General features: G+C 41.0%; 1 protein-coding gene across 11 annotated transcripts in view; it reads left to right on the forward strand.

Annotated features, from left to right (window-relative positions):
* The window catches only part of LOC122990719 (citron Rho-interacting kinase), a 62,399-nt gene that overhangs the window by 37,133 nt on the left and 2,218 nt on the right, over nucleotides 1-23,048 (forward strand). For 2 of the 11 annotated variants that reach the window (XM_044364172.1, XM_044364179.1), the window contains exons 10-40: nucleotides 1,208-1,303; nucleotides 1,535-1,651; nucleotides 1,864-1,973; nucleotides 2,245-2,419; nucleotides 3,217-3,414; nucleotides 3,519-3,572; nucleotides 8,386-8,583; nucleotides 10,532-10,725; nucleotides 11,533-11,668; nucleotides 11,756-11,860; nucleotides 12,155-12,295; nucleotides 12,603-12,722; nucleotides 13,555-13,786; nucleotides 13,888-14,040; nucleotides 14,234-14,257; nucleotides 15,210-15,377; nucleotides 15,930-16,110; nucleotides 16,631-16,719; nucleotides 16,818-16,922; nucleotides 17,125-17,294; nucleotides 17,711-17,755; nucleotides 19,148-19,228; nucleotides 19,325-19,460; nucleotides 19,580-19,719; nucleotides 19,842-19,934; nucleotides 20,079-20,187; nucleotides 20,382-20,510; nucleotides 20,783-20,863; nucleotides 20,969-21,047; nucleotides 21,124-21,297; nucleotides 21,980-22,268. In XM_044364172.1, the coding sequence (XP_044220107.1) occupies nucleotides 1,208-1,303; nucleotides 1,535-1,651; nucleotides 1,864-1,973; nucleotides 2,245-2,419; nucleotides 3,217-3,414; nucleotides 3,519-3,572; nucleotides 8,386-8,583; nucleotides 10,532-10,725; nucleotides 11,533-11,668; nucleotides 11,756-11,860; nucleotides 12,155-12,295; nucleotides 12,603-12,722; nucleotides 13,555-13,786; nucleotides 13,888-14,040; nucleotides 14,234-14,257; nucleotides 15,210-15,377; nucleotides 15,930-16,110; nucleotides 16,631-16,719; nucleotides 16,818-16,922; nucleotides 17,125-17,294; nucleotides 17,711-17,755; nucleotides 19,148-19,228; nucleotides 19,325-19,460; nucleotides 19,580-19,719; nucleotides 19,842-19,934; nucleotides 20,079-20,187; nucleotides 20,382-20,510; nucleotides 20,783-20,863; nucleotides 20,969-21,047; nucleotides 21,124-21,297; nucleotides 21,980-22,268 (4,122 nt within the window). The remainder of the gene's footprint in view (nucleotides 1-1,207; nucleotides 1,304-1,534; nucleotides 1,652-1,863; nucleotides 1,974-2,244; nucleotides 2,420-3,216; nucleotides 3,415-3,518; nucleotides 3,573-8,385; nucleotides 8,584-10,531; nucleotides 10,726-11,532; nucleotides 11,669-11,755; nucleotides 11,861-12,154; nucleotides 12,296-12,602; nucleotides 12,723-13,554; nucleotides 13,787-13,887; nucleotides 14,041-14,233; nucleotides 14,258-15,209; nucleotides 15,378-15,929; nucleotides 16,111-16,630; nucleotides 16,720-16,817; nucleotides 16,923-17,124; nucleotides 17,295-17,710; nucleotides 17,756-19,147; nucleotides 19,229-19,324; nucleotides 19,461-19,579; nucleotides 19,720-19,841; nucleotides 19,935-20,078; nucleotides 20,188-20,381; nucleotides 20,511-20,782; nucleotides 20,864-20,968; nucleotides 21,048-21,123; nucleotides 21,298-21,979; nucleotides 22,269-23,048) is intronic. The other 9 variants (XM_044364186.1, XM_044364196.1, XM_044364212.1 and 6 more) reach the window with 6 other exon arrangements.

Below are 23,048 nucleotides of genomic sequence, written 5' to 3' on the forward strand. Positions count from 1 at the left end.
CAAACAATAACTTCTTTTATTATTTTTTATAGCCTCTAAACAGCCATGATCCACCCACACAGGTGTTTTCAATTAATTTACCTTATTAAACTGTGTGGGTGCGACAGACTGGATTAATATCTCCTGTTAGTCATCTATTTGGGTGGTTTACATAGGGTTTGGTGACATTATGTAATACCGTGCATAGCCCCACAGAGGTCTAATTAGTCAGAATGAGTGAAAACACCTGTTTGAGTGTGCAGGGCCAGAGAGAAGGTGGTCATGTAGCTGGGGCCAGGTTCTCCTAATCCAATTCTATTGCATGAAGACCCCTAAATTAAAGTTTGTACAAAGAGTTTCATCCTAAGATGTACTCAAAAAGCTGAAAAGAGAAGCTTTTGTGGCAAATAAGAGAACTTATAAGAAAAGACTGTTTTCACTGCCAAAGCAGGAAAAGCACAGGTGTAATTAATACCATTAGAGTATTGTGCATTAGCACCTGTGCTTTTCCTGTTGTGACAAAAATATGTATAGATAGAGATATATAGAGAGCTCTTATGAGAAGGTGTGGGGTTGACCTGGTTGATATGGATGACTGTGTTTCATAAATCTGTTTACTCACTACATCCACAGTGACACAGACAAGGGACTGGTCTGTATCAGTGAACGTGAAATAAAATATCAATCATTATTTATTCGTCATAGATTATTACAACACATTTTATAGTATTGGTGAAGAGTGCTATCTGGCGCCCTGAGCACTTAGTAGCACTTACTGCTTGCATACCTAAAAATCATGAATAAATACTGTATATCAGTGTATTAAATACACTAATACACTCCCTTGTCAAATATACTGTGTCTGGCATCAAAAAACACCTGTGTGTTGGTAAGGCTCCACCACCATCAAAACCCAATTGAGCTCATTAAAAGCTCATTATTGTTGGATTTTTCCAAATGATGACAAGGTCAGGCATATATCCAGAAACAGCTATAGCTGATTATGATACAGTGTTTGTGACTCCTCTGGATTACCTATATGTCACATATATAATATATATGTGAATTATAAATGCAATATATATATCACAAACAGCTCATCATATATGAGCTGGTTTTAGCGCTAAAATATTCTCTGAATTACTCTTAGACCAAAAACTAGTTAGCCTTTGTGAATGCGGCCCCTGATGTTTAATGCAGTGACTAACATATTTATAACTTTGTGTAGGAGCTTGAGGAGAATCTGCGAGAGACCCAAGGCACTGCCCAGAGGTTGGAGACTCATCTGAAGCAGAAGGAGAAGCTCTACGAAGATAAGATTAAGGTTAAATACACTCACATATACTCATTGTTGCAATGTAGGACAACAGGCAGGTATCTCTTGATATACTCTCCCTACAGGAAGTGATCTATGTTTGGCAGTCATCCTTTAGCCAGTTGAGTAGTGGGTGTACTCTATGCTTTGGAGATCAGCACTATGTCATCTTCACACCGTTCTCTGTCCTGTTAAGTGATATCCTGGTTATGGTTCTGTGGGCTTCCTGGCACTGAACAGGTGTTGGAGGCCCAGATGAAGGCGGACATGGCTGATAAGGAGATGCTGGAGTCCAGTCAGAGCAAATATGAGGAGGAGATGCGGGAGAAGTGCAGCATCATCAGTGAACAGAAGGCGGTAAGAGCTGACCAGCTTGGCGACACTATTCCAGGCGTATTTTAACATTTATCACACTGACATAGATTTCATGTTTGGAATAATCTTGGGTAGGTTATTGTAGAGCACAAAACAATGAACCATAATCTGACCCCAGTTTAAGCCTGTGATGTAAAGATCTGACTGAATATTTCATTAAAGAACACGTTATATTGTCCATAATTTCCATTTAGACCATAAATGCAATGGACTCTAAGATGAACAGCCTGGAGCAGAGAATTGCTGAGCTGTCTGAGGCCAACAAACTGGCAGCCAACAGCAGTATCTACACCCAGAAAAACATGTAAGTACTGATACAAGCATTAGGATTACTTTCTCTATAATGAGGTGAATTCAAGTAAAAGCTATGACCTCTCATTGAGTGTAATTAGTACTATATCAGCTCCATGTTGGTACAACACAGATAAGGGCAATAGATTTTTCTAATCAAGACGTTTTAGTGTAAAACCAGGAATATACTGTACACCTGTTTTGATCTTGGACCTAGCATGTGACAATGCTAGGCTATTATTTCAACTTTTTGCTCCTGTGTATTGTACCTGTGGTCGTGGCAGGAAAGCCCAGGAGGAGATGATCTCAGAGCTTCGCCAGCAGAAGTTCTACTTGGAGTCTCAGGCTGGGAAGTTAGAGGCCCAGAATGCCAAACTAGAGGAGCATCTAGAAAAAATGAGTCAGCAAGAGCAAAGCAATAAGAGCCGTGTACTGGAGCTGGAAACAAGGCTCAGAGAGGTGAGGAGTACTATAGGAATACTGGGTCAGTCTCATTCCAACCTTTCACCTCTACACCTAATTCAGCTTCAGTATTAAGTATTATTATTGACTATTTTGGATGTCTTCACAAAAATCTGTGTAGGTCTAAACTTAAAAAGCTACTCTTTTAAATGTTAAATGAATAAAGCTGATGTAGCGATCTGCCTGCAAATGGTGCCTGTATACCTGTGTGTAATACTTTCCTGAATGTATATCTAGGATATGATTATAGTGCGTCATGACCCCATGTAGTAGCAGGTGTAGCATGTAGAACAGTTGTTAGATGATAATTTAACAGGTTCCAGCCATTAGGTTGGATGCCAAAAAAGGTAAAGAACATTTGATGTACAATGCATAAATGTGACATATGACATGACGTTGAGATGTAATGGTGTCTTACAGGTTTTGTAGAGGATTTTTGTCTTAAAGTGTTCGAAAATAGTTCAGAAAGTGAGTTTTATAGTCGAGAATTCCTAACACTTTTTAAGTCACTGGTATTGATTAACAACTTAATGAATTCAGTTCAAGTATATTATGGTAATTTTGTGCTATTGAGCAGAGAATAAACCTTATTTACTATTTTAATTCAGATGATACAGAAAAGAGCAGAATAACAAATTTGTGCGGAGTCAGACAAGGTGAGGTGTTGGGTGTAATGCGTCTTTCATCCCTGTGGGGGGTTGTGTCATGTCAGCATGTCTCTGGCTGCTCCTTGGGGTGACTCACCTCCTCCTCCTCCCTGATCCTGGATGCCCCGTTTCTGTCTGCCTCTCTAGATTGGGCTGGAGCATGAGGAACAGAAGCTGGAGATCAAGCGTCAGGTGACAGAGCTCACCCTGTCACTGCAGGAGCGCGAATCCCAGATCAGCAACCTGCAGGCTGCTCGCCACGCTGTGGAAAGCCAGCTGCAACAGGCCAAGACTGAGCTGGAGGAGACAACTGCAGAGGCTGAGGAGGAGATCACTGTGCTCAGAGTGAGAGAGAGATAAAATAGAGGAGCACTGAAGATGATGTCTTCTTTGATGTTATGTAATTCAGGCAATGAAATCTGTCCCTCTGTCTCTCTTGTCATACCTAGGCACACAGAGATGAGATACAACGGAAGTTTGATGCCTTGAGAGACAGCTGCGCAGTAAGATGCTCACTCGTTTTTTGTTTTTTTTCTTTCACTCTTTCCAGGAATAGACGTCTCATCTGGCATTGAATACCAGCTGAATCATCACACATAACTAACAACCTAAAGCCATACTGTTTCAGTCCATGTGTGTTTCTGTTATTCCTGCGTAAATGAGTCTTCATTTAAAAACATTTCTTTTTTTACCATCAATCATAAATTGAGTCCCTGTGGTTTTAAACTCCCTCTCTTCTTCATCACACTCATCTTCCATACAAAAATTGTTACATTTACATCATTTCTCAGTTGGTGAAAAGTGTGACCAGGGCTCCACAATATTTTTATTTATTTACAATGACAGCCTGGTAAGTGCCAGAAGACACTTGAAAGGGGGGAGGAGGGTAGGGGACAAACAAACAAACAAACAAAGTAGGCCCTTAAAAGCAGAGATTTAAATAAAGTTATCCAGTTTTGGTGTTTTTTGTAACAAATTCCAGTCATTAGCAGCAGCGGACTGGAATGACAACAAGCCAAAGGATGTGTTGGATTTAGGGACATTTACCCTGATGTAAGTGGAAGACCGCGTATTGTACTTGGCCAAAAATATTGGCTGCAATAACTGACTTAAATAGGGGGGTGAGTATCCAAGAAGTGTTATATAAATAAGCGTAAACCAGTGTACATTATGATAAGTATGCAGAGAGGCCCATTTAACCAGAGAATACAGAAGGCAGTAGTGTGTTTTTAATGGGGCATTCGTTGCAAGTCGAATAGCAGAATGATAAATTGTGTCAAGCTTTTGAAGTATTGTTTTGCAAACCAATCTATAAATTGTATCAACATAATCAAACAAGGGAAGTATGGTCATTTGAACAATCATGCATTTGGCAGCAAGTTTTACTTTGACCTTAGACTGCAACATGGTGACGTGATGAGAGAAGGACGATGCACTATCTAGCTAGATTTCTAGGTGTTTATAGCCTGTATCCTGCTCTAGGATGGTTCCATCTCTAGTGATAATGTTCAAAATTGAAGGGGACACAGTACCTTTCTGTCTAAACCACATAACTTTAGTCTTGGCAGCGTTTAATGACAGATTGAGCTTAGTAAAAGCCTGCTGCATTTCAAGAAAACTATCCTGAAGTGATTTTATCACTGTATCTGGAGTTGGACCAGTGGCATACAAGATTGTATAATCAGCATATAAATGAATGTGGGAATTATTGTGAATTATTAAAAAGAGAGTGGGAGCAAGTATAGAGCCCTGGGGAACACCTAAAGACACGTGGAGGGGCTGTGAGAGATGGAAGTCTAAATTTACATACTGCAGCCTATTAGAGAGGTAGTTTGAAAACCAAGCCAACAAGTGACTAGAGACCCCAATACTAGCTAGTCTAGTTAATAACATGGAATAATCCACAGAGTCAAACGCTTTCACTGGGTCGATAAATATTGCAGCACAATGTTGCTGACTGTACACTAGACAAAATGTTATGATCCTCAAGATAGTGAGTTAGCTGCTTGTTGACAAGTTTCTCTAATAAGCTAAAATGGATATAGGCCTATAGCAATTTAAGTCAGCCTGATCACCACCCTTAAAAAGAGGGTAAACAATGGCTGCCTTCCAGTTAACTGGTAATTCAGCAGTATGAATGGAAAGGTTAAAAATGTCTGGTGCCGCAATAGTGTCCATGTTCAAAGAGAGAACTGCTACCCCAAATAGGTGCACATTTTTATATTAGTGTTTCTCAATTGAATTGTTTGTTGCCATGATGCCACAGCTCACGTGCAGCACTTCAGTTGTGCACATGAAGTACTGAGTGAACTGCCATTACCAAAACTAGACCTGCTGGAACAGTTAGGTAACTCACAGGAAGATAATGGCTGTCATCCAGTGATTATTGCTATTTGGCAGAATCACATTATGGGGATTTTTTCTTTCTTTTGCCTGTTTTTTTTCTTTTTTTAGCCTTGCTTCATGGTGTATGTATGCATATGTCATGGAAACAATGCGTTTGACCATGCTTTAGTTATCTAACACAGAATCCCTCAGTCCATACATACTAACTGCATTGATAGTTTAAAATGTATATTGTTGTCATTTTCTTTCTATTTTCCATTTCAGCAGATATATTTATTTCCTCTCCTTGCTCTCTTTTACAAAACCACACCGTCTTGTCCAATCAACTAATGATGCTTCAAGAAAAATAGCCAACTCTTTAAATAGAAAGATACGTTTTTCATTTACAGTACCAATTTAAAGTCACACCTTCCATAGTTACTGTTGCTATCCAATCGCTTGTTATCTTTTTGTTAATTTTACAGAAAATGAGAGCTGAGACCACTTTAAATGTTATTATTATATTATATAATTGAATACAGCATGGTTTTATTGTGGAGCCCTGGTGTCCCACTAATCTTGAGAAAATTATGGTGTCATGTTTAAAGGATTTAAGTGTCTCCAAATTCATATATCTCGAATAAACACCAAGACCATCATGGTCTTCATTTATTCCATTGCCCTACTTTTGAGATCCTCCCACTCGCAAACTGTTCAGAAAGGATCGTCCATATATTCTGGCCACCGTTCAGACAAACACAGCCAAGGTTCTGCAACAAGCGAAGCTTGAAATGCCACTGTATTTTTTGCCTTGCTAAGACTTGTGATGTTGATTAGTCTGTCCGTTGAACACTTTGGACAAGAGCAAGATGTCTTAACAACCACTAGCCATCATGTAACATCATCAGTTCAAAGTTCAGTTTCATGACCAGGTATCTTAAAACTGATGGACAGATTTTCATAAATTTTTCTGCAGATGTTAGAGCATGATTCCATCAGGCCAAAATTTCTTTACGAATTACAAAGCCCATTCCACCCCGTTTGGACACTCCATTAACTTTGCTCTTGTGCTATCCTCCAAATGTCCAACCAAACCAAAATGTCAACATTGCAGACAAAAAAACTCATAATCAACAGATTGCCATGAAATTTGCTGACCACATTCTTAATGCTGCCTTTTTTTATTTTAACCTCACTTTTGTACAGCTGTAGAAATAACAAAATCATCAGTCTGTTCATTGATTATTGATTGCTCATTGAGTGTGTAAATAAGCACTGCAGCCTATCTGGGCCACTAGTGTGGCTTTTGACTTTCAGCCCTTTGAATTAGTTTTTGTCTATTTTCTATGTACATTAGCTCTTTATAGACTTGACTACCATTAAGCAGTCATGTGTACTGTTTAAACTTTGAAGAAAATTGAAAAAGGTCATTTTGAGTTTTATGATGGTGGCAAAGGTTTTTATAAGAGCATATTCTTGCTAAGACCCTGCTAAGATCCTGATCCCACTAAGTTAGAGTTTAACAATAAGACAATGGATATTGTGAGACTATAGTCATTTGTCAACCATCAGAGATTTAATTCTGCTATTTCTACCAAGGTAGTTATCCTTTTAATAACTCTGGTTGTATTAGACAACTGTGGACAATGGTGAAATTAATGAGAACTACCTTTACATACATATATTGTAGTTTCAATAATATCACTCACCTCTATGTAGGTAGCAGAGATTTAACTAAAAAGGTGTTACATTTTAGAAAATGTGGGTAAACCAACATCACTCCTGCTCAGTCTGTTTCATAGAAAGAGCAGATGTTCTTCAGTACTCTGTACTATCAGTGTACAATGTTTTGTTAATTCAGGGAAATGGTGGGACTGATTTGCTACCTCTTTAACCAGGCTTTTTATTCTCTCCCACAGCCTACACAAACAGTATTGAACAATTTGTAATCAGTAGTGTTGAGGATGCAAAGCTCCGGATATGATTTACTTTAGGCCTGCGAGTCGCTCTATAGACTGGGATGACAGACGAGTAGAGTAAATATAGAGGCTTGCCAGATGCCCACTGCATCCATTCCACAGTTGACTTCCTTGCCCCGCCTTAAGTATTTAGTTGCTGCTGTCAGTCCCTTGCCTCGGGGGAGCAGAAGCACTGAGTCAGTACAGAACAGACAGCTAATTTATGTACTTAAAAGCTTTGCCTCTTTCCACCCGCCACCTTGAAGTTCTGCGTGGTACACATGTTCCCATGAGAGCCGAGAATAAGGGGCTCTTAACAGGCAGCCTCATCAGCCTCATTTCCCTACAGCATGCACAGTAGTCATGGCTGATTAAGGGAACAGACTGATGCTGATGGAATGATTAGCCTACTCCTTGCTCTGAAAGCTGTCTGGGTTAAACAAGAAGCCTAGATATCATACCAAAACGATTACTGCATTATATCACTAACCTAGATATTTGCTTCATGTAATGATGCAGCAGTAGAGTTTAGACCATGTGGAGTGTTAGGGCCAGTTTTGGTTAGATATGCAGCATGTATGTGCATATAGAGAGAGCACAATGTAAGCGAGACCTTTTATGCATGTAGATTGTAAAATGTATGTAAATGTATTGTGTACACTGTTACAATTTTAGAAGTCCTGTATTTATATACATCATATCTCAACTGTGTTAAAGCTTACAAACCTGATGTAGAAGTGCGTCAAATCTCTTAAACGCAGTTTATCTACCTTTTTTATTTCAAGTATAATTTCTTTTCCTTTTAGGCAGATGTACATTTTTGTAAATTGAATCCAAAGTATACAGTCTGCCTTTTAATTAAAAAAAAACCTAATATCTAATGACAAAAAGTATATTGATTATTTATTAGTTAGAGGTAGTTGTTTGTTATTTGGTTGATATATTTTTGGTGCAGAGTGGGTGCTCTGTATATTTTCCCCTCCTTTCCTCCCGTGTCACTGGCAGTCCTGAGTATCCTGATGACTTTCTGCAGGTGATCACAGACCTGGAGGAGCAACTGACCTCTCTGACCCAGGAGAACGCTGAGCTGAACCGCCAGAACTTCTACCTGTCCAAACAGCTGGATGAGGCCTCAGACGAGAGAGAAGACCGGCTGCATCTCAGCCAGGATGTGGATAGGCTGCGTCGGGAGGTGGCTGACCGCGAGATGCACCTTAACAACCAGAAACAGGTGAACTGGCTGCTGGTGGTCCTGTGTTGGTTTTGTGTGTGTTTGTGTGTGTGTGTGTTCTTTCCTTGCTCATGTGGGTTTCCTTCAACAGTCACTGCATACAACTGAGCCAACATGTCACCATTATAGTCCAGTAGTTTCAAAATTCTATGTGAAATTGCCACAAAATATCAGCTGCCCTTAGTTGAAATCTGTAAAAAATAACATTTTTCTGTCTTCTTAGACAGTCATAATCCTTTCTCTACTTCAGACTCCTTTGCCTTGCCCACTTCCCACTCACCAGTCAGACACCAGTTTTCACTTATTTACATTATGTGATATCTCAACACACCCTGTGACAGGTGACCTAGACATCTCTCCCAGCTCTGACAGTGTTAAGTGTAAATCAGGCAGCAGAAACCCTGGGAATATTTTAGTATTGTTATGTGCTGTATTCTGGATGGAGCCGTGTAGTGAGAGAGAGAGAGAGAGCGAGGAGGTTGTGTGATGTGTTCGCTGCCCCTGTGGGAGGATATGTGTGTGGGTGTCCAGTAGCGCTCTTGGTCCTGTTGGTTGTGTAACCAGTGATGGAAGTCATAGACGAGGGATGGGGTGGTGTGTAGGAGGGATGTGTCATCCCCATCACTCCCAGGTCGTGTCAGCTGTGGAAGCGTTGGACTTCAGAGGGCCGTGGTGTTGCTGCAGCACCAGTACAGACTATATTTGTCTCCCAATGCTTTGTCTAAAGCAGTGCATTGCAAGACATAAAACACGGCGCTTTGTGTGGGCCCTAGTGATGAACATAGAAAAATGTTCCAAACATGTCATTTAAACAGCTCCATGAGAGTATTGATGCTGGTTCAGAGCATCTGTTTATAATCGCAGTTTTGGGGTTATTATTTAAACTCAAGGTTTGCATAGTCAGTAACATAGTTAATTAGTTGTGTTATTGCAAGTATGCGGTTCAAGCTGCCATCATGTTTGTATTGTACAAGTGCAAGTACAATTTCATGTACTTGTATATACAGTAGGAATGTGCAGAGCTTAGTATTTGTATCTGTATCTGTATTTGTTGAGGCACCAAAATTATTTGTATTTGTATTTGTATTCGAATAAAAGTGGAAAGAGGCTTAAAAATCCTGTTTTTGTTTTTATTACGCTTTTAATTTTAGAAGTGATACAATAAGTGTTCATGAATAAACTACCTTACGAAGGAGGTCCCCACACCGGGTCTCAAACTGCGCTGACGACTGAGCTAAAACTCATCGCCTCATTGCAGACAGACCTCTACCTATTTATACACCCATAACACAGAGACAGCACACCATGTAACATGTAGAGAAGAACTTCAAAGGTGATTCTTGCTTTGCACTTTTCATTTATTGCCTATTTTTTACAACCTAACTTTGTGGAAAGGAGAAGGGGAAAAACAGGTTATGGAGAGTCAGTTGGCAGCACTGCACTTGTGTCAGTAGCTCAGCTTTGTCTCTGGGGAACACCCCCAACTCCTGGAGTGATGTCCAAATAAGGATGTGTGTCATGTAGCAGGTAGATGTGACTCCCCTCGTTGAGACCTGCTAATAGACGTAACTGCAGAGCAGAGGAAAGAGACTGAGATAGCGATGTAACCAACCTGCATGCTGGTTTTTGACATGGTTTTTGTTTTTCTTCCCAAAAACAAATCGTTTTTGTAAAAAAAAAAACACTATTTGTGCTTTGCTGAATAATGTATTTGTATTCGGGCACACCCCTAAACTGTATATTATATATATATGTATATATATATGTGTGTGTGTGTGTGTGTGTGTGTGTGTGTGTATCTGTGTGTGTTGAACTAATAACCTTTCTCTCTTTATATCTCCTTTTTTCCCACTTCCTTTGTAAGAATGAATGACAACTTTAGGAGTTGTGTCCTTGGCACAGTCTGGATACCTAACAGTTATTTCTACTAAATCATCTTTTGCACCAGAACCTTGAGACACTGAAGACCACGTGCACCATGTTGGAGGAGCAAGTTCTAGAGCTGGAGACTGTGAACGATGAGTTGCTGGAGAAGGAGAGACAGTGGGATGCCTGGAGGGCATCTTTGGGGGAGGAGAAAAACCAGGCTGAGAGGAGGAGCAGGGAGATCCAGAGACTGCTGGACACTGAGAAACAGAACAGGTTAAAAGCACACACGCACATGCATACTGTATCACATAACTGTGTGGACATTAATTGACTAAATTGGCCCCTAAACATGTATAAAGTTTGCCTTGCATGTAGTGTTCTTGTTACTAGAGATAACAAGCCAAATGCAGTCAGGCTTACAGCACATTAAGATATTTTCAATACAGCTACAATTTAGATTAATATTCTTGAAAGAGACATAGGTTTTTTCATCTATAGTGGCTTCAATAGTCCATGATATAATTTAAACATAAGACATGTTACATTGTGAGAAATTGTTATGATTGATTGGTAAAGACTCCCTTTTGCTCTGAATGCTGTTGTTGCTATCAGTGTTGGATCTGGCTCCCTCCGCCTACACACACTGAGAGCAACAGGTTTTCGCATATTCTCTAGGGTTCGCCAAAAGGTATTCTGGGAAATATATGAAATTATTTTCTGAGTTGATGTAGGCAAGGCACGGATACACAAAAAGCATATTAAAACACCATCACTCAATAATACCAGGAGTGCAAGGAATGATGAGGAAGATACATTACAGAGCTTTTAAAAGTTTATTTTCCTTTAATTCTAAACCCAAGCCTTTACCCTAAACTAACCTTTAAACCTCTCCTTTCTTTTCGAAGAGTGGGGAAATACAACATACATATTGATACATGAGACTGAATTCCTTTCATATGATTTAAATAATATCTGTATGCAAGTTACAAAAATAGCAAAAACATTACAGCTGATCTGGAAGAGGATGCTCTTAAAGACTCATAATAACCAGTATAAACAAAGGTTTGCTGTATGCTCCAGGCTTCGTGCAGAGCAACGCAGCTCAGAGTCTCGCCAGGCTGTGGAACAGGCAGTTAAGGAGCACAAAGCTGAGATCCTGGCCCTGCAGCAGGCCCTCAAAGACCAGAAACTCAAAGCTGAGAGTCTCGCCGACACTGTGAGCATTTCAACACTGTTGAGTAAGTATTTTACCCTTTGTAGTTTGCAGATTTAACAGTAAACTCTTCCTGCTTTCTGTCCTCAGTTGAATGATCTGGAGAAGAAGCATGCCATGCTGGAGATGAACGCCCGCAGTTTACAGCAAAAGCTGGAGAGTGAGAGGGATCTGAAACAGAGGCTGCTGGATGAGGTACATTAAATATTTTGACACATATACAATGTACCATTGATCTTTATTGTTTTATTTCATGGATTATGTACACATTTTAGATGTTTAAATTGCTGCATGCTACTATTGTGTCTTTATGTCTGTTGTAAATCAGTTGCCAGACTAGACAAATAAATTGATTTTATATTTGTAAAGTCATTGTGGTAACAAATGTCAAATCTTGCCGAACGGTTTGGAAGCAATCGTTTGTAAGAAGTGCAAGTGGCAAAGTCACAGCGTCCAGATGCTGACAAAACAGCTGTTTTTCCTCCATAGCAAGAGAAACTGCAGCAGCAGATGGATGCTCAGAAGACCCACATCTTCCGTCTGACTCAGGGGCTGCAGGATGCTCTAGACCAAACTGACCTGCTGAAAACTGAGAGGACTGACCTAGAATATCAGCTGGAGAACATCCAGGTGCTGCTACACACACATACATACACGCACACATATATCAACTAATGTATATCCACAGAAAATATACATACTCAGAGATTATGAGGTGGTTGAGATTCATGTAACTACAGCCACATGCTCCCCTGCTGGATTCTGTTCTGTTACTATGTTTTAATAGTGAAAAGACACTTTCATACAACTCAACACACACATGCCCTCCACACTTTGTCTTATCCCACAGTACACACACCCCCATCTCTCTGTCACCCTCTCTGTGTGAAGTAACGTATGTGAGGAGAAATTCATGGCAATAGTGATGTTCACTTAGCTCCACCTGCAGGCTGTGTACTCCCATGAGAAGGTGAAAATGGAGGGGACCATCACCCAGCAGACCAAGCTCATTGACTTCCTGCAGGCCCAGGCCCATGGTGGCTCCAAGAAGAAAAAGGTCAGACAGGATTACATGTTTAATTGGAGTAATTCATAATTTGTTAATCTTCCTACACAGGTCTGGGTGTTTTTGATAACCCTGGGAAAATTCTGCTGGCAATTTAAAAGTTTTTAGATGCTATGACATTGTAAACTTATGATTATGAAGGAAACAGTAATATCATCTATAGATTGATATTATCATTTTCACCCTGGCCAACCACTATCACCTTACATCAAACGAAAACTAAGTGAAATCTTCAAATTCAGTTAAGAAATATTAAGATATGGGAGGAGAAAAAATCTAATTTCCAAAAATAAATACTATGAAGGAAAAGAATCAGATATCTGACCTTGGAAGTATTATTAGTTCAGGTTGACAGAATCATGATCATGCTGCCACTTGTTCTGATATAAAGATATCTTCAGGTACATTATTGTGGAAACATTGAATTCAATGGACTGAACAGATGAATTTACTTCTGAATTCCAGAGATAGCAGAAGGACAAATTATGTAATTTATTTGTTTCTTTTAGGATGTGTTTGAGAAATTGTATTCAGGGAATTAATATGACATGGTCTTATAATTACTTTATTACAAAGGTTAAATTCAGGGCAGCCACAGATGAGTCACTTTATGCATAAATTATTATCACAACATCCACCAGCCTCTTACACAGTCAGAAAGTATTGTTTTGAAAAAATGTATTGAAAAAATTGTTGTTGTATTACCACCACATAGAAACTGAGTTAAAATGGTTTAAAACAAGTCTTTCTTGTCTTTCTAGCAAAGAGTTGGAATCTACCTGCATCTCATTCCTGTGTGTATCTGTACGTTTGTGTGACTCAGGGTCTGTTTGGGCGTCGTCGAGAGGACCTGTTGGCTGCCATGGCTGCTCAGGCTCAGGCCCAGGCCCAGGGTCAGAGTCAGGGCCAGGTTTCTCCTGTGCCCCCTATCCAGCCAGTGCCCCTGCAGTACAGTGACATGAAGGCAGCTCTGGACAAAGAGCGATCTCGCTGCTCAGAGCTCGAAGATGCTCTGCAGAAAATGAGAGCGGAGCTGCGATCTCTGAGAGAAGAAGGTGAGACTAGTCTCAGTAGACTGACTGATGACTAGAGTAAACAAACAAGCAGTGTTGTAAACAGTGATGTAAGTTCAGTTAATAAATTATTCCAACCCCAGCGCTCCAGTATAAGGATCATGGTAACTCTACAAACCCGGCCACAGCACGGCAGCAGATGATTATGTCTGTGAAGTCTCCTGAGCACCAGCAGGGCCCGACCAGCCTGGCACCCTCCAACTCTGGACGCAGGAAGGACGCAGCAACACCTGAGGGTGAGTGAGGGGATGATGTGCCATGTAGCTCAACAGCTTCACTCAAACTCACTCATACATACATACTCAACACCTACTGGCCCTTACCTGCACACATATGCACACACACACATAGACACACACATATAATCTCACTCGCGAAATATCATTTTATGGAGCTCTTACTATCCTTTTTCTTTCACACAACTTTCAGAGAGAAGGAGGGTCACTTTTGAAAGTAAGTCGCCCAAACTCATGGTTTCTGCAGTTTGGTCTCTTATCTCTCTTCTCCTTTTGCCTCATCCATTCCTCAAAAAGGCCAGATTTTAAAAGCTCTGCACTCTTATAAAATGTCAGATCCCACCAGGCTGGTCAGGCGAGGCTGAGAAATCTCCAAGTAAATTTCCCCCTTTTCAGTGCACAGCTTTAGAAATCTGAAGCATTTTATCTTGGTTGCTGAAGCTTAGCCAATCTGATTTTCAGAACTCTGCTCTGCTCTTTAACCCACTACAAACCCACCTGAACTTGACATCATACACTAACTGAGATGCACCGTATTATAAACTCTGTAATGCACAAAATGCTGTATCACCTATTGAATCCACACTCAGAAACTAAAGGTATTATTCAGTCACCTTATTTCCTCTTACAATACAGCCAGGTTACAATAATAAAGTTAAGACCAGATGATTCCAATCTTAATTGTAGTAAGATCACAACAATATGATCATAAAAGCTGCAGTGCGACATAGAACTAATAAATACAATAACAGCAATTAAATATAATTAATTGTGATATTTTGTAGTGTAACATGTATTTCTAAATTTTAAACTAAATAAGTCAGATACCTGCACGTCCTGAGGAGACCATGTGTTGTATGGAACATATTATGTGTGTAAACTTGCAAGCAAAGAAAACCGGGCACACAACGGGAAACTTGACATTGACTGAATAACGCCTTTAAAATGCAACAGTGATTTGGCACAAACAAGAGAGTAAATTAATTATTTTTCAAGCATTTTTGTCTTCAGAGCGTACTTGCTTATGCATTTTGCTAAACATCTTTTGTTGAACTGATTTCAATGCTGGTATGGCATGGTGCACTGAGGTTTTGAAATGATGGATGTACCTGACAGAGTCAGCCATGCTGGAGCTGCCTGCCCTCACTATGTTCCCTGACTGTATTCAGAGTATAGCCGCCGTTTGAAAGACAGTCAGAGAGACAGAGAGAGGGAGAGAGAGAGGGTACACCACAACACCCCTCACCGCTTCACAGTGGGACTCAACATGAGAGCTGCCAAATGTACCGTGTGCCTGGATACTGTGCACTTTGGTCGTCAAGCCGCTACCTGTCTCGGTAAGTAAAATATGTATTCACATGGACAGCTCTGAACCAAATTTTCCACATTACCTTTATGTAAACTAAATAAAGATGACAGTAGTTATTTATTTTAATTTGCTGCCTCATTTACAAAAGTAAAATTGAAATTTTAGCCCCTTTATTTATTTGTTCTTATTATGTAATTTCTATTGTATAAATAGAAATTCTAATATTAATTGTGGATATAAAGTGAGAATATCTTCAGTATTTGTGAGGCCATGTTGATGGCTGCAGCTGCTACATCTTATGCACTCCCATTGTTTTGCCTGACCTTTATATAACACGAAAGTAACGCAAAAGAAACCGGAAGTAACATGTAAAAATGCTAAACTCTCAGATATTTAATTGACAAGCACTAAACACAGACCTGTTTCTGTTTGCTTCTTGAGTTAAATACCTAAATTTTCATTAAAATGATATATTATTTGTTTCAGATTTCATATTTTTATTCACACCCAGCTTCCTGTGTCCTGCTGAGGAGAGGAGCCACAACCTGCTCTCTCTTTAACAGTGTTTTCTCTCCTCCAGAGTGTCATGCTTTGTGCCACCCAAAATGCTCCCCCTGCCTTCCAGCCACATGTGGCATGTCCAGCGACTGCTCCCTGCATCTGTCTGACGGGTTGTGCCGGGACAAAGGCAGCTCTCCAGGCCAGCAGCTCAAAGAAGCCAGTGGACACATGCACCTGGAGGGCTGGATGAAACAGCCCAGGTTAGCTATAGACACACTGATACTATGATTATTTCAGCTTTTCTTGCACTGTTTTGAAACCATCCAGTCTTAACTATTGGGGTGCTGTATGGTTGCCATGTGAACGGGTGACAAACGAAAGGAAAAACATGAACAAATGAGTAGAGAAACATAACAAATGCTGCTGTTTCCACATAGGGTAGAGAGGGTCACTAAATGATTTGATGAGAATGAAAATGATGTGAATCATATGCTCCAAAAACTGGTAGAATCATGGAAGCTTACGCCCATTCGTGTATTTGTCTCAAGCAATAAAGTTTCGCTGGTCTGCTCCCTCCCTGTGAAGCTGTGTCATCTACTCTGATCAGGCAGTCTGATGTTACTGCACACAAGTCCTCACAGGCTCTCTGTTATGTTCTGTCTGACAGAATCCACCCATCTGGTACTTAAACCAATTTAAGCATTTGTAGCGTTTCCTGGAAAAACTGCTCAACCTATTTTTATCATGTTACCTTTGTAGTAATGTCTTATGTCATTGCAGAAATGGGAAGCGAGGCCAGGGCTGGGAGAGGAAATATGTGGTCCTGGATGGGACCAAAGTATCCATCTATGAGATAGAGCCCAGAGAAGGTTACTTGAGTCTTTTACCTGTGTGACATAACAACATAATTCATTTATCTTCTAGAGCTGATCATTTTTACTGCCACTGTTCTGCATGTGTCACTCAGATTCAGTGAAGCCTCTGGAAGAGTTCGACCTGTGTTTGTCAGATGGAGAGGTTGAGGTTTATGGAGCAGTGGGAGCATCTGAGCTACCCAACACCTCCAAGTCAGGTATACACAAAATGTTCTACTCCTGTCCTTCATGTGTTACTTTCCCTCTGAATTATTTCATACTTACATGTATCTCAGACAAGACAGATCTGAAAGGGTTCCAGAGAGCCCCCTGCAAAATGAAGCATGTTCTGCTTTCACTATAAATCATTAAAATAAGAGAAGAATTTTGAAGTCCTTACCTCTGTCCCCCATGTGTCAGATGTTCCCTACGTCCTGAAGCTGGAGTCCCGATGTCACGCCCCCTGCTGGCCTGGACAGTCTGTTTACTTTATGGCTCCCAGTTTCCCAGACAAACAGCGCTGGGTGGCAGTCATGGAGTCTGTGGTGGCCGGGGGGCGAGCCTCTCGGGAGAAAGCCGAGGCCGACGCAGTGAGTATCTCTGAAGCAGCCAAGGGGCAATCAGCACTGTGTCCTCAATGTCTGCTGACTCAAACCATAAACCGTTACGACCACAGTCACAGATAAGTGTCTTGTCTATGGCTGCAGACGTAAACTCGCTGTTTAACTGTATGGGGGCTATTCATGAGCAGCGGATTTACCTTCTTTATTCTTGAATAATTCATTTTAAGTTGAGAGTTTTTATGGATAACCCCCGTTTCACTTATATGTGTCATTAATTGTCCCCTTCTTCTCTCCTCTTCTCTTTCTCTCCTCTCCCTCTTTCTTGTCCCTCTCGCTGCTGTTTGTTGCTTTTTCATCATGCTACATTGTATGTCCGGTATATGGGCACGTTTTGTTGATTTGCTCGATTCTGCCCATTCCATTGGGTTTCATTGCACACATAGGCTGCTGTGTCCAAAAGACAAATGGTTCTGTCTCCTCTGGTCCAGGTAAAGAGTTACAAAGATACAGACACAAGACTTACTGACACACACACACACACCTGCATATCCTTCATGACGCACGCAGTAGTGCATGTGTCTGTCATTGTGTTGGTTGTTCATCCCCTCCCCCCTGCTCTCACCTCACCTCACCTGCTGTGACCACTCCTCACTCTCACTATCCTCTGACTGCAACACTGTCATTTCCTGTACAAACACTGTGTTGATGTAATAGATCAGTGTTGCTGAAATATCCTTCCCTGTGTCTGACCACTGTACACTAATTCTCACCCAAGATGTCTGATCATCTTTGGGTTGATCCTCTTCAGCTGTGCAGTCCAGAGGACCAGGGATCAGATAGCAGATTTCTACCTGCTTGTGTACTCGTCTGTGTTTTTACCCTGCTGCTCCTCTGCACACTCTGTAGAGACTGGGACACAAGTCACATGACTTTGACTCAGCTGTGAGACACAGGCCACAAACGGAGAGAAACATCAAGTTGACAGCATTTCTGACTTTTTAAATAATTTTGGGGGCATTTTATGCCTTTATTAGACTTAGAGAGAGGACAGGAAACAAGGGAGAGAGAGATGCATCATGAATGAATCTGATGTTTTTATAGATTAACTCTAATTTGTTTATAGTGTTTTAAACTTATATGATTGTATTGTTGGTTTAAGATTGTTGGGACAAAGTGTTTTTGTTGCAACCTATTATGTACTACTACTTCTTATCATTTGTAGGTTTTTGGTTTTCACAGGACTATGGGTGCAAATTAGCTGTTGCATTAACCCAGGCAATCAGAGTTAATTAATGGGTGTTGTCCCCTATAAATGAATAAAGTCAGTCCCAGTCAGTCTTGAATTGGGGACATTGCATTTCATGGTCAGCGTTTTAATCCCTAAGCCATGGGGTTGAGTCTTTTTCTGTCTTTTTTGCAGATGTACATCTGTTGTGTCTATATTAAGAAAAACATTTCTATGACTATTTTGTGACTCTATGATGTCTCTCTTGTAGAAGTGATAATATATCTCAAGGGTCTTCCTGGTTAAATAAAATCACATGTCAGTTTTACAACAGAAGTAAATTTTATATCATTGTTGAAGTAACAGCAGAGAAATCTTTACAGCTCTTCAACTTCTAGTTCAGCATTTACTCTGAATATTACTAATCTGTATATTAACAATGCAGAGAAAAAAACTGATTGCACTCACTTTCTACTTTTGACAAGCTATGATTAAAACTAGACTGACTAGTGACTTGGTCCCACCTCTGACACTTGTTAACCTGCACAGTCCTGCAGCCGTCCAGCCCTCTCTGTTGTGCTCCTCTGCTGCCTCTCCCTGAGGTCATGTCAAAGTCATGACCCTGCTGATCTTTCTCTTCTCTCTGCTCTTCCAGAAGCTACTAGGAAACTCTCTCCTAAAGCTGGAGGGAGACGACAGGCTGGATATTAACTGCACCCTCCCTCTTACAGATCAGGTACCGGTGTTGATCACACTGATGTATCATCATGTGTTCTGTATAAACACACGATGTGAAACTTGATGTGAGTGAGTTTTCCTGCTGTGCCCACAGATAGTTCTGGTGGGCTCTGAAGAGGGTCTGTATGCCCTGAACGTTATCAAGAACTCCCTGACTCACGTCCCTGGCCTGGGATCAGTCTTTCAGATCCACATCATCAAAGAGCAGGAGAAGCTGCTGATGATTGTTGGTGAGACCTCCAACTTTGTCGTTTCCACCAGATGATAATGGTCCAGTGAGCAGCAGAGTGTGAGACTGAACTTTCAGCTCAACATCAGCTAGTGTGTAACATCTGTGTGCGTCTTGTAGGGGACGAGAGGGCGTTGTGTCTGGTGGAGATTAAAAGGGTGAAGCAGTCACTGGCCCAGTCCCACCTGCCCAACCAGTCTGAGCTGGCTCCCCACATCTTTGAGACGGTGAAAGGCTGCCATCTGTTTGCTGCTGGGAGAGTAGGTCTTCTCCTCTGTGACGCTTCACATGACGTGTGTGTGTCACAACTTCACTTGTTTGTGGAAAAATGTGATGGTACAAAGTGACTTTAGAAACGGCTGTGTGTGTGTTCTCTTTACAGATAGAAAACGGGCCTTGTATATGTGCTGCAATGCCTAACAAGATAACCATTCTGCGCTACAATGACAATCTCAACAAATACTGCATTCGCAAGGTGGATATGACCTGTTAGCTCCACATCTACACAATACACTACATATTTAATATACAGAAAGAGAATAAAGTTGCCATAATAAGGATTTGTTGTATTAACTCCAGCTTTTTGTCTGGATTCACATCTCCATTCTTCATCTCACAGGAGATTGAAACTCTGGAGCCCTGCAGCTGCATTCATCTGACCAGCTACAGCATCATCATCGGCACCAACAAGTTCTACGAGATCGAGATGAAGCAGTTTGTGCTTGAGGGTGAGGACGCAAACAGAACATTGTTGTGATTTTAGAAAACCATCACAAAGCATAAACATACAGTGTTTGTCGTTTTTCAAGTTTTTATGGACATTTATTTAAGGTGTTGAGGCAAATTTTTTTTCAAGTTTCAAGAGATGATGTTTGTGACCTCTTAAACACTTAAACCAGGTCTTCTGTTTGTTCCTCTGCAGAGTTCTTGGATAAGAACGATGTGTCACTGGCTTCGGCAGTGTTCGCCGCCTCGTCCCACAGCTTCCCCATCGCCATCATGCAGGTGGCCAGCAGCATGCAGAAGGAGGAATACCTGCTGTGTTTTCACGGTGAGCGGTGAACAAAGTAGTAGTGGTTAAAAACTAAGATATAAAAACAAAAGAATATTTTTAGTACAGTATTGATTTGTTTTTCTTCTCCAACCATATCTTCATGTAACTACATCAGTGTCATAGTTGTGACTTTGATGTATACTATAAAGTCACATTGTGTCCATGATAGTACTGTCTGCACACAATACCACTCCTCTCCTGTTTTGAGGTTAGACACTATCAAGAGCACACAGAGGAGTGTGTAGTGAGTTTTGTTATTGTTGTCGTAGAGTTTGGAGTGTTTGTGGACACGTACGGTCGAAGGAGCCGCACTGAGGAAATCAAGTGGAGCCGTCTGCCTTTGTCCTTTGGTAAATACGCTCTATAACTCATATAAAGCTGCATGATTAAATGCAGAATAACACCACCAGGTTTTGTCATCTGAATAATTACCTCTGTAATGTTCTCTGGTGCAGCCTACAGAGAGCCCTACCTGTTCGTCACCTACTTCAACTCCCTGGATGTCATCGAGGTTCAAGGACACGCTGCTCTGGGGTGAGACATTCTGCCTCCTGGAACACATTTGTTGTTTTTTTAGTTGTATTTCTCACATCGTTGTCCCTGCTTCTAGTCCTACAGTGCTAGCCCACCTTGACATCCCCAATCCTCGCTACCTGGGCCCAGCCATCTCCTCCGGGGCCATTTACCTGGCCTCCTCTTACCAGAACAAACTGCGGGTCATCTGCTGTAAGGGAAGTCTGATCAGAGAGTCCGGAGAGCTGCAGAGGACCGGCTCCAGCCGAGGGTCAGCTCCTCCATCATGTTTGACCTTGTTATTTTAGTCTGAGCAATAAAATACAGCAAAAGAGGAAAAAACTACGGGATTTGAATGAACATGTTGAGATTAAAACACTTCAGGGGGCCTTACAAAAACAAATAACTTCATGTACATTTATTCTGCACTTTCTGGATTCCTTTATTTCATAGGAAGAAACTGAACTATAGCAAAAAAGTAATTGTGCAGTTTTAGGATATGACAACAGCACCATCTGCTGTTCCAGGTTAAACACCTATCACTCCATTCTTACAGTATGATTCTGGAAATTTAAATCTCCATTTGCCACCACAGCTTCTCTTTTACAGATGCCAAGCTGCAGAGTGTAAGCCTGAACTTACATTAAGATCAAATTATCTTCCTCTTGATTGAACTTAGCTGTTAAAAAAGGAAAATTTGATCTGATATTCTGATAACTAATGACTGATGTCATGTACACACTGTGTGGTGATGAACCTTTATGGATGTTGTCATTATCCACAATATAAGAACTTCTACTTGTTGGAATCGAATCTACTTTTCTTTTAAAAGCAATATTAATGGGCTTAAAAGTTCTGTTTGTCAATCGTTGATGAATCCACTCTAATTAGCATCACCTCACAAGTTCAGATAACACATGGTGACACGCTGGTCTCTGCTGTGTTTTCTACAGTAGTCCCAGTAAGCGAGGCCCGCCAACCTACACAGAGCACATCACCAAACGTTTGACCTCGGGCCCAGGTAGCCACGATGGCCTGCATCGAGAGCCCAGCACCCCACACCGCTACCGGGAGGGCCGCACTGAATTCAGACGGGACAAGTCTCCGGCCCGGCCACTGGACAGGGAGAAGTCGCCTGGCAGGGTGCTGGACAGTCGCAGGGAGAGGTCCCCTGGGAGATTCGGGGACAGCACCCGACTCCATGCCGGGTCTGTACGAACACAGCTCGCCCCTGTTAACAAGGTAGTGTAAGGGCGTCCTGCTGGCTGGGTGGTTAAGATGTATAACGTATAACTGTACGTCTCTGGTTCGATTCAGGATGAGACCATAGAGGGCTCCATTACTGAACATCTGATATGAATCATCTGTATATTTGTAGTTTAGACCAGTGGTTTCCAACCTGAACAGCCAAGCGATGTGTATTTGTGAGCCCACAACACAAGTTGTATGTCCTCAAGCTGAGCAGATTGTTTCATATGAATAGTTTTAACAGACATAAAACTCCCAAGAAATTAAATATTTTAAAACAGCTAAAAAATAGATTCAGTTTTGTGTATCTTCTTCTTTCCTGTCTTGTTAATCATCTTGCGACCCCTCAAATATATCTTTTTTTGGGTGGGGGTCCTGACCCCCAGGTTAGGAACCAGTGGTTTAGACAACACTCCTCTCTGGGAACAGCAAAGCAGGAAAATAGGAAATAAAAGATAAATGGTGTGCAAGCAACAAAAGACTGCAATAAAAGATAATGCTAAAAACAATATGGATGAAAAATAGTCACAACACTAATATACAATAAAAAAAAATATATATTCAGTTTTATTAAATACTATATATCATATAACAAATGAGAAAATATGAGAGTACTGTGAAAGCAATGACAAACATTATCTCTGGTACCAAAGGCAGTCTAATATGTGATCATTTGCATTCTTGAATCTGATCATTATCCTGCTCCACAAACACACAGCTGTTCATTTTCCAGCTAATGGATCAGCTCTGGTCTGTTCTGTAGATTGAGGCGCT

The sequence above is a fragment of the Thunnus albacares genome, chromosome 2, assembly GCF_914725855.1.
Source record: "Thunnus albacares chromosome 2, fThuAlb1.1, whole genome shotgun sequence".
In the NCBI taxonomy this organism is placed as follows: domain Eukaryota; kingdom Metazoa; phylum Chordata; class Actinopteri; order Scombriformes; family Scombridae; genus Thunnus; species Thunnus albacares.